At 43.4% G+C, this 10,926-nt stretch overlaps 1 protein-coding gene across 2 annotated transcripts; it reads left to right on the top strand.

Annotated features, from left to right (window-relative positions):
* The first annotated feature begins 2,867 nt into the window (after positions 1–2,867).
* On the top strand, positions 2,868–5,742 carry LOC127302662 (BTB/POZ domain and ankyrin repeat-containing protein NH5.2). Of its 2 annotated transcripts, none has more exons than XM_051333191.1 (2): positions 2,868–3,614; positions 4,559–5,742. In XM_051333191.1, exons 1-2 carry the CDS (start codon positions 3,099–3,101, stop codon positions 5,525–5,527), a joined length of 1,485 nt encoding a protein of 494 aa, XP_051189151.1. In that variant the 5' UTR covers positions 2,868–3,098; the 3' UTR covers positions 5,528–5,742. The 2 variants fall into 2 exon arrangements, with proteins under 2 accessions (XP_051189151.1, XP_071676084.1); XM_071819983.1 differs by lacking the exon at positions 2,868–3,614 and adding an exon at positions 3,650–4,416.
* Positions 5,743–10,926: the final 5,184 nt, after the last annotated feature.

Raw genomic sequence — 10,926 nt, 5'->3', positions numbered from 1 at the left:
TGATTCATATTCCTTTTGTATCGAATGTTCATTTCACTAATAGTTGGCAAAGCTGAAAATTATGATACGTTAGCTAACATAATTTGGTATAAATACAGGTAAAATTGTTTATTTGTATAATTTTATAGATACATATATAACTTATTATTGTTACACGGTTGCCTTTCCATGCGCTAATCTGCACGACTTCAACTGCATTCTAAATGGTGCCAAACCTAGGTGTAAGAACCCAAAATAAATTTGTGAAGGGTTCGGACAAAATAATAGTTTCCTCCAAAGCTCGGATTTAACAAAAAAAAATCGCATCAAATAGTCGTGTCATCTACAATTTATGCATTGGGCGGTGAAAAATAATTAGTCAAGCGACGCATAGATATTTATCGATAATTTAAACCGATATCTATAACTTTATGCTTCAGAAAGTGAAAATAATTTATTATTATGTAATAAATATTTTAAGGGCCCTGGTTTTTTGTTTCACCCCGAACCTCGAAATCATAGGACTGGCCCTGCTAGTCATGTGCTGCAACTTGAATGTAATCTCATCGAGTGGGCCCAGTGTATCTTCCATCACCCGGATAAACAAATCCCCCTCTTGACACATAAGTCTCAACCCATCCCATTGGAATACCTAACTACACATTTATGACCACCCTCTACAGTGTGGCAATTGATGCAGTCAAAGCAGCCTTCGGTGACAGTGATTAGATATAATCTCACGGTCTAAGGGTTAGGTTACTTTGCTTTCATAAATATCGTAACGTTGAACTTGATATGACTTTGATCGACTTATATATGAGAATATCCATCATATCATTCACTCAATAATATGACCCCGTTGTCAATGACTACGTGTCCATGAACGGGAAACCTCCATCATCGATTGACCTCGATAAACTAGTTTACGAATGCTCACTAGGGACCCTGGTTTGTTTACAACACCACACGTGTATCAGTGTTTCCAATTGATTCATTTATAGCATGGCATAAAACTATTATGAAATATTGATATATAATGAGAGCGGTGTTTTGGAACATGGGTGCATATGCTCTCTATATTTCGAAATGCATCTTACATACATTTTAAATTTTAAAAAATTGAAACTAAAAGTTTGCACTTACATCTTCACGTGCTACGTGCTTATAAAGTCGTTCATAAAAAATCGACTTATCATGTTACGTGTGTAAAAAAGACAAAATTTAGTGCTAAAAATAATGCTTTTCACAAGATAAACTTTCTCTTTTTTATATAGACAACACAAAATATTGGTTTTTCGTGAAACTTGATGAACGCAGATATATTATGGAGATGTACATGTCGAATTTTTTTCCAAAATTTTCAACATTTCGAAATATGATTTTTTTGGTAGAGGGAGCATACGCATCCGGGAGCTAAATTGAATTTCCTATAATAAACACTATTTATTATTTGCCTCTAGGGCACTATATTCAAAAGGACAATTGTTCCAAATTTAAGATGGAAAAGATGTAGTTCTCCTTGATGAAGCATTACAAACATGTTCACAACGTCCTCTTTTATAATCTCCCCAAAAAAAGTTGATAGAACTCCGATGGGAACCATCTGGTCCTGGTGCTTTGTTGATTTTCATTTGCATAGTGGCGTCATAAATCTCCTTCTTCGTGAATTCAGTAGTTAAGATTAAATTTTCTTCAATGGAAATCTTGTATATGTGATTCCATAAGCATGAAATCATTTTAATCTGAAGGTCCAAATTTTTTTTTAATAATATTTAGTGATGTAGACTTTGAGATTTTCCTCACCTACCATAGTTCCTTCATCTTGTGCTAGTTGGAAGATCTTTTTATCTTCCTATGGTTACCGTTAGCAACTAGATAAAAATATTTAGTGTTATTTTCTCTTGCTTGGACATGTTTAACTTTAGCTTCATGTGCCCATTTAGTCTCTTCGTTGTTGCAAAACTTTCTCATTTGCCTCTCTCATAGCTAGTGAGCATAGACAAACTTGATAGAACTCAGATGGAACCCATCAACTTTTGTATCTAAATACTCAATGATATGAAGAAGGCGCTCATTTTCCTTCTTATAGATCCTACTTTGGTTTCTAGCCCACCCTCTAAGAAAATTCCGGAGATGGCGGATCTTATTCTGTCAAATCACCATTGGTGAATAACCAATTAAAACTGCCTCCCATTCTCTTTTAATCATATCAACAAAGCCTTCTTGCCTCAACCATAATAATTCAACAGAAAATGTGCCTTATTTTCAAGGTGCGCTTGTACACCGGAACAAGAAAAATAGGTGTATGATTGAAACCAGACCGAGTAAGAGCTCGAACACTAACTAGCGGGACTTTTTGTTCCCAATCAACACTAGCAACAACTCTGTCCAACTATCATAAAGTTGGAACCATTAGACGATTGGCCCACGTCAATTGTCTACCCACGAAAGTTACTTCTCTTGGATTTAGACTTTCTATAATTGCATTAAAAATAAAAAGCCAACGTGCATAAAAGTTTGTATTATTTTTCTTCTCCTATTTGCAGATATATGTCCATTTGATGGAGATCTATGGATGGCCAACGAACCTACCAATCAGAAACTCGACTTTTTTCACCCGCCTCACTTTTACCATACACACGAAAACCTAACGTGCGCCACAGTCATCCGGTACCACACTACCCAGACACACATACACAGCAGCTACACGAAGCACCGGAGCTAGTACCGCCACTGGCATGTGGGGCCTCCCCTCCCGTGCAGCCGGCGCGGCCCCCACCCATCAGCGAGCACACAGTGCGGGCGACTGTACACCACACCACCCACGACACTGTAGCGTGAGAAATCAAACAGTGCACATCGCTCTCAGCTCGACGGAGGGAGGGAGGGGAGCCACAGAAGAGCGGAGCTGCAGTGTCGCTGTAGAGCAAAGGGGATTGATAGCTAGCCAGCCGCTCCCCTAACCTTTCCGTCTTCCTCCTCTCCTCCCCTTCCCCACAGTCGTCCCGAGCTCCCCTCCGGCAGCTGCTGCTTTCCCCTCCCTCGCACATCCAAATCCTTCCAAATCCCGTGCAAAAGCCGGGATCTTTTTCAATTTAGCACTAGCGCTACATGAGATCATGAGCTCCGAGGACTCGCTCAAGTCGCTGTCGCTCGACTACCTCAACCTGCTCATCAACGGCCAGGCCTTCAGCGACGTGGCCTTCAGCGTCGAGGGCCGCCTCGTGCACGCGCACCGCTGCGTGCTCGCCGCCAGGAGCCTCTTCTTCAGGAAGCTCTTCTGCGGCCTCGACCCCAGCCACCAGCCGCCACCACCGCCTCTCAACTGGCCCACCTCGGCAGGAGGGGGAGGCGGAGGTGGAGGCTCACGTGGCGGCGGCGGTGGCGGGGGCGCCCCGGCCGCGCCGGAGCTCGTCATCCCCGTCAGCTCCATCCGCTACGAGGTTCTGGTGCTGGTGCTGCAGTTCCTTTACAGCGGCCAAGCTTCTGTGGCGGCGCCCAAGAGCGGGCCGCTCCCAGGCTGCGGTGCGAGAGGATGCTGGCACACCCGCTGCGGCGCCGCCGTCGACCTGGCCCTCGACACCCTCGCCGCCGCGCGCTCCTTCGGCGTCGAGCAGCTCGCCCTGCTGGTCCAGGTGGGGGAACAGAAAACCATACTGCTTCTATCATTCCAATTTGCATCTATCCACATGCACCCCCCTTCTTTTTTCTTGGGATCTGCAAGCATATGCTAACTCGATCTCCAGTCGTCGACGCATTAAGGTTGATGGTCGTTAGGCCTGCCATGATTGGAGGAACTTCTTTCTGTGTGACATTAGCATGGCAGCATGCAAGCTAGCAGCAGCTAGTCAGAAGAATCAAGGGAGGGGAATCCATGGGCGTCTGCGCCGATGCTGCTCCAGGCCGGATCAGCTCTCCCTGACTAGATCCCTACTAGGTTGCCCCCCTTTGCCTTTCCGATCGATTGATTCACTCACTGCATCGGCAGAGCTGCAGGCAGCTGCCGCTGCAGATTCCAGTGCACTCACATCCCTCGTCAGTCGTCCTCCTGCCCATTTTCTAACAATTTTTCCCCTCGCTCGGCGCTGTGTACCGGACGAGTGATAGGACGGAGTCGTCTCTAGTCTCTCACAGTCTCGTTTGCTTTTTTCATCTCTGCTGGTGCTGGTGCTGGTCTGCTGCTACTGTCATGCGTCACTTGTCATGGAGCTCCTCCCTCTGACTCATCTTTACTAGGAAGGGTCTTTTCACGCCCTCGTTTGTGTCTGTCCCTTCCCTCACATCACATCCGTCTCCACCCACTCACTGCTCGCGCTTGCGTTGCGCTAGGGTTTCTTCTTGGACATCGATCCAGTAGAGTGTACGCACGCAGCAGCAGCATCATTTCCAACAATTGCGCCGGCCGGTGTACAGCATGTCATGCCATTGTTTGTGCAAGTACATCTTTTTGCTGTTATGATGCATGCATTGCTACTGTGCTGCATAATTCCGATTAAACAGTGCACTTCTTGATGGCAATTTTGTTAGTTTTGCTCTGGTTTAATGAATCTCATCGGTTGGGAGGATTGATTTGATGCAGAAGCAATTGGAGAGCATGGTGAAGGAGGCGTCCGTGGACGACGTGATGAAGGTGCTCATGGCATCGCGCAAGTTCGAGATGCAGGAGCTCTGGGCCACCTGCTCCCACCTCGTCGCGCGCTCAGGCCTCTCCGCCGACCTCCTCGCCAAGCACCTCCCCATCGACGTCGTCGCCAAGATCGAGGAGATCCGCGCCAAGTCGCCGCTCAACTCCGGAGGGGGCGCCTCCGCGCCGCGCTCGCCCTTCCTCACCCACCACTACCTGCCCATCAACAACGCGCCGTCCTCCGCCGCCGACCGCGACCACAAGATCCGGCGCATGCGGCGTGCCCTCGACGCCGCCGACATCGAGCTCGTCAAGCTCATGGTCATGGGCGAAGGGCTCGACCTCGACGACGCGCTGGCCGTGCACTACGCCGTGCAGAACTGCAACCGCGACGTCGTCAAGGCGCTCCTCGAGCTGGGCGCCGCCGACGTCAACTCCCGCGCCGGCCCGACGGGGAAGACCCCGCTCCACCTGGCTGCCGAGATGGTGTCGCCCGACATGGTGTCCGTGCTCCTCGACCACCATGCTGACCCCAATGCCAGAACGCTCGACGGCGTTACCCCGCTGGACGTGCTCCGGGGACTCACCTCGGAGTTCCTCTTCAAGGGCGCCGTGCCGGGGCTCACCCACATTGAGCCCAACAAGCTCAGGCTGTGCCTTGAGCTCGTGCAGTCAGCGGTCATGGTAACAACGCGCGACGACGGCGGGGGTGGCGATGGCGGCGGTGCTGGTGGAAGCGACGGCGGGAATTTCGCTCGTGCTGACGCCGACGACAGCCTGGTGAGCCTCACCATGAACTCCACGCTCATGTACCAGGGCCAGGAGATGGCAGCGCCGCCGGTGGCTGGCGAGGCTAGGAATAAAGGAAACAACAACGGCCGCGCGAGCCCCTCCACCTTGTACTTCCCCAATGGCTTCCCGTGATTGTCATCAACAGCTCCGGCCGTATCAGTCTAGCTCGTCCTTCCTGTCACAGATATCTCCATCGTCTTCCTCAAGCTCGATCGATGTGTGCTGTCGAATTAAATTTGTGGTTTGAGATCCGATCGACGCATATGATGATGTAGCACTGTATCTCTAGGAATTGAAAGGATCGACATATGATCGAGTATGCATGCATGGCCAAGAATTTCATGGTATTTGATGTGGATTCTTCGATCTTGTCGCATGATTTGGCAAGTGCAACAAAGACTGTTGCTAATGTGTTCAAACCAGTAGTCAAATGCTCATGGTTTCTCAAAAAGTAGTCAATGTTCATCTTAATTGTCAATGCATGTAGAGAGATTCATTGCTTCTGGATGCATGATATAGTAGTATGATGCAGTGCTGAACGCTATGCGCGCAGCATGGCGATTCAGCAGTTGCCCGTGTTTTTACATGCATGTCTCCTTTATGCAGCTTTTGGTGACTGTAGCATGCTTTGGACGATAGGCAGGAGAGCGCGTGGTGTTCGACAAGGCGAATCTAAGCGTGGAATCGAATGAATGGCCACAGAGATTGCACTTGCATTTCCTTCAAGGTGACATGTCGATCTGATTTTTTTTTTAGATAATCGAGTCACAGGAAATGCACAAAACGTCGATCATGATGGGTTTAGGATTTTACGGGCAGGACCCATGCTTTACACTCACACAATTTATTTCTAGGTTTTGTTAAATCTCAATCGACTGAGATTTTTTTTGCCTTAACCGTTACGGAGAAGGAAAAAAAAAAGTTGGACCCGCATAGCACGTCCTGATAGCCCACAAGAGTTGCCATGGTAAAAGTAGTGGTGGGTCCGACAACTTCGCCTTTTCTTTCTGGAAAAATCAGAAATTGCCATCCAATTACCCATCTAAGATCGTGTGGCTCAGATCACGCCGCGCGGCAAGACTAAAATTTCACTTGTGTGCGATACAGTTCTCAAAAAAGTTTAGTGACAGATATAAACCGCAACTAGATAAAAAGGCGCAAGTTGCACTTTTCATCATACTATAGTTCACTTCTCTGAATCGACTGAGACTTTGAAAGTCGGTGGGTCGAGACTTAGGGGCCGGACCCTCTAATTCTCGGTGTCCCATATTCTATGCAATATGTGCAAAGTTTGTCAAAAACTAAAAACTACAAACCATTTACAATAGATAACTTAAGGGGTCCCCTAGCTAATAATTCAAAGAGATGGGTCCATACCTTCTGAACATACCAAAATTTATCTTCAAACAGTCTAATACTATCTTATATCAAGAAAAGTAGATTAAAATCACATATAGGTAAATTTGTGGCACCCATGGTGCGGTAGAGCCGCTGGTATATAGTGTAAATACTATATGATTAGTCGTTTTGGACATCTGGATGAATGTAAGGCATTATTGCACATCGGACTATTGTTTTTTGTACCATAGTTGATCGACAGTCATGTGCAGTAAATAGTATGTCATGTTCAATATAAGGCGACAAAATGCTAACTAAACATGTGATTTAATTGAGTTCAACCTATGGTTGGATGGCTAATACTTAGGAGGGCAGTGGCAACCCCAGCCCAGTAGAGTTTAAATCCTAGGTTTCACACTTTGGTGTCTCATAGAAGGCGAAATATTCTTTCACTAGGAAGCGACATCCCTGTCCACAACAAGACGAATGTGATCACTTCGTCAATGTCAAGACCCGCCAGATCAGTTTTCTTGCACTCTATGAGACACCATATATTGATTGGCCGATAGTTCATGGAGTATTATTCATGGATGTGGTCCGTGAAACGTGAGAGCTGTTTTGCTTACTTTCACTGTATGATTGATCTCCTATTAGTACCAGCTGGCTTATTCCTTGACTAGCTATAGCCTGTAGGCATGTTTATGTTTGTGTTTTTTTTTTTTTTTTTTTTGAGATATAGGCATGTCTGTGTTGACTGTTGAAGTTTATTTCATTTCTTTTTCGGGGAGACCGAGAACTGTTAATTAAATCCGCCGGCTGCCAAGTGGCAGCTGCCACATGTACGGTTTCAATCAAGCTTTGAGAAAAGTCCCATGGAGGTTTTAAATTCGAGATGAAGTTAACCAGGTTTCAATCAAGCATGCATTGTGAATAGATCGGAGTTCAGTACTTCAGTTTACTTCAAATTTCCTTATGTATGATGGGGAATTTATGAAATCCTGTAAAATTTTAATTTTTCGATAAAGCTGTAAAATTTTAATGGAGCAGGCGGACTTTGAATATAAAGCTACACGTACCGGAATTTGATGGCTGCACTTTAAAGTGTCTAGTATTTGGTTGGTTTTGTACCGTTTAATCGTGGGTTTGAGCCTGGAACTGTATTATATATGTTGCTTTCTTTTGCTAGGTACTCTGTAGTGCTAATACGTTCTGGTTCTATGAGCTCCAACCTGCATTTTCTCTAGTTTTCCGTTGGTTTCCTGTCGCGGAAACCGATGAATCGTTTTTGCCTGAAATTTCAACAAACCGAACCGGTTAAAGCTTGCTGCTATCTGAACAAAACAAGCTGCCACACTTGTGTTGCTCTGAACATTGTGACCATGTATTCTAGTACTGCGGCATATGTGATAGAACTTCAATATGAGAGCGGGTATATCACTCGGGTTTGTGTGTCAACAGAGTACGGACCACACTTGATAAACTTGCTGTGCTTTCAAACAATTATTAATTTACAGTGCATATATTGAATTTTCTTCAGCACGCAACCATGCTCGTCCCATGTCGTTCCATATATAACATATTTTGACAAAATAATTTTTTTTAAGGTAAAACAAGTACTCCCTCCAGACTAAATTAATTGACGCAATGCAGAAAACACTTGTACTATACATAGTATATGAGTGCGCTACTTAATTTGGGCCGAAGGGAACACATATTTTCTATACGAGTTAATTATATGCATGGTCAGTAATGTGTAATTTGGGGTGATTTGAATTTATGGAAAAGAAGTGGGCAAGTTAGAACTAGCAAAATTGTGAGATATATAGCTATTTTATTTCCTTCAATTAAATATGAAAGACAGGAAATGCACTAGACTCCAGTGTCATTCAGAGATTCCCTATAGCCCCGCACTGTTCAAAGTAAACTGAAACAGTTACGATTTCCATCACAACAGAGATTTAAACTGTAGAAACAGTATCTAATGATATGTGGCTATTTAAAATTGTTTTATTTATGTTTTTCTTCAAACGCGATGGAATAGTATAAAGGCACATTCACATTTTTTTTTGTGTGGTTGCAACTCCTCCATCTCATGTCTGTACATGATTTGAACGCCACATAATTCTGTAGATGACATATTGTATGCTGTACAAATACTCAATACAATTATGTCACTAACAGTGCCTGTACCAGTGTCTCATGCACATGGAAACCTTTGCTCTCTGCTTCGCATATGTTCCCTCTCGTCTCCACATTGAATATCTCCAAAATGTGTTAACAATAGCATGCCATTGCAAAATATGTTTGGCCCGTTGTTAATCACAAAAAATATATATTACTAAGTTTCAACAGTACAAACATGAGTTCTGTTTTGCGCAAAGTACTCTTATAAACATCCAAATCACTATCCAGGCATTATTCAAAGTCTTATAAACTCTGTAATTCTATTGTGAGCCGCTCAAGTAGATATGCATCCTTTCTTGTAGCAAGCTCTACAGGAGACAACCCGGTTGTTTTTATGTTTGTTTTGCTTTCAATGTTTTGTTACAGTAATAAAGTGTTAGTTTTAATTATTTTCTGAAATCGTAATAAAGTACCAAGTTTAACCCATTTTGGATATATAAAAGTTGTATGAACATTTGGAGATGCAGTTTTCTACGGAACACTTTTTACCATAAAATTCTTGTTTTTGTTCTGTAGCTCCGATTGAACTCATTTTTTCGCATATAGTTTTAACTTTTTATGTTCTATAAGCACAAAAATTTCCTAAAATTCCTTACGTGGCCAAGTGGTCGAATAAATTACGTTTAGTTGCTGCTGTTTTTCTTGACAGATTTTGTCCTTTTTTGTATTGTGCATACCTTTAAGTTCCAATTTAATTTTTTTGAGTTGGTTCAGATTTGGTGAATGCAGACCACGAAATGTACTTTCTAGACACATCAAATAAAATTTCGTTAAAGGATTGCATGGCAGCTTGCATCATATATTTGTACCACTAATGTCACTACATAGAAAAGAAATGGGAGAAAGTTTTATGTTGAAGTTTTTTGACAGGAACACCACACTATGAGCTATCTAAGAATGGTGAAAACAATAATCTTGGGGATTCCCAAAGCACCCCACTTGACCTATTAAACTCTTTTTTGCAAACGTCTAACTTTGTTTTTTGAGCAACATAAGATTGTCATTTAAACTTGGAGTGTCTTCATATAGAATTTCATTTTTTTGCATTAATAATGAGAACACCACCTTGAAATTTTGTAATAAGAGTATGGAAGAGCTACTAGAATGAAATAAGGTTAAATTGGATGCTATTAGCGAAGAAGGGAAGGAAAATAAAATTGTAAAACAAGTCATGCATAAGATTCATGTTTCCCGTTCTTTGATGAATTTTAATTTGCTAGTGCCATATTTAGTGCCATCTTTTATTCACCTATATAAATGGTTAACTATATTTTACTTTATTTATTAAGAGATGTGCAACACTATGGACACTTAAACATGCTTGTGATTATAAATCTTCTTCCTTAGAGCCTCAAAATAAAATAGAAAGTGCAAGAAAAGTCTTGCGAATCCAAAATCCCCTAGCCAAAAAATTCCAAAAAATCTCCACCATACCTACCTATGTAGTTGATGGATGTGAAATACGCCACTTTTTCTCACGTTTAAACCTTTAGTTAAGTCAAGAAATTGACTAAGTTTACCTCTCAATTTGTTACTAATGACTAATTATTACATAGATGTGCAATCTCTCATATCTTTGAATAGTGTGCAGGAAATCACGTCATAATGGCAAATGGACTCGCAATTACTGAAGAGAATCGCGTCACAAGTGCAGCAAAGTTGACCGGACTTCAAAAGGCGGGTCCAGAAGGTTTAGCGGACACCGGTACGGGCAAGCCCCACCCGTACCGTTCACCCGTACCGCGCCGCAGCATTCCTGAGATCAAACCCTATAAGTTATGTGAAGAACCCGACACCAAAGAGAGAGAGAGAGAGAGCGATTCGTCGCTAAATAGATCCGCCATCCACCAGATCCATCTACACCACACCGAAGGAGATCCACCATCATAGTTCATCCATTTCATCTCCCATCTCCTCCATAGCCATAGCCATCACCATCTTAATAGAGCTCTCCTTGATAATTGGCGATCATTGTAAGAATATTGTGATTTCAATCCAAGTATTTGCCA

Source organism: Lolium perenne, chromosome 5 (genome assembly GCF_019359855.2).
Source record: "Lolium perenne isolate Kyuss_39 chromosome 5, Kyuss_2.0, whole genome shotgun sequence".
NCBI classification, from domain to species: Eukaryota; Viridiplantae; Streptophyta; class Magnoliopsida; order Poales; family Poaceae; genus Lolium; species Lolium perenne.
This window is presented reverse-complemented; position numbering and strand designations above follow the sequence as displayed.

What these genes read in the sequence shown, in the direction of transcription:
- LOC127302662 (XM_051333191.1), top strand. Translation starts at nt 3,099, where the DNA reads ATGAGCTCCGAGGACTCGCTCAAGTCGCTGTCGCTCGACTACCTCAAC. An exon ending in AGCTCGCCCTGCTGGTCCAG is followed by an intron (nt 3,615 to 4,558) that starts GTGGGGGAACAG and finishes GATTTGATGCAG; the next exon opens with AAGCAATTGGAGAGCATGGT.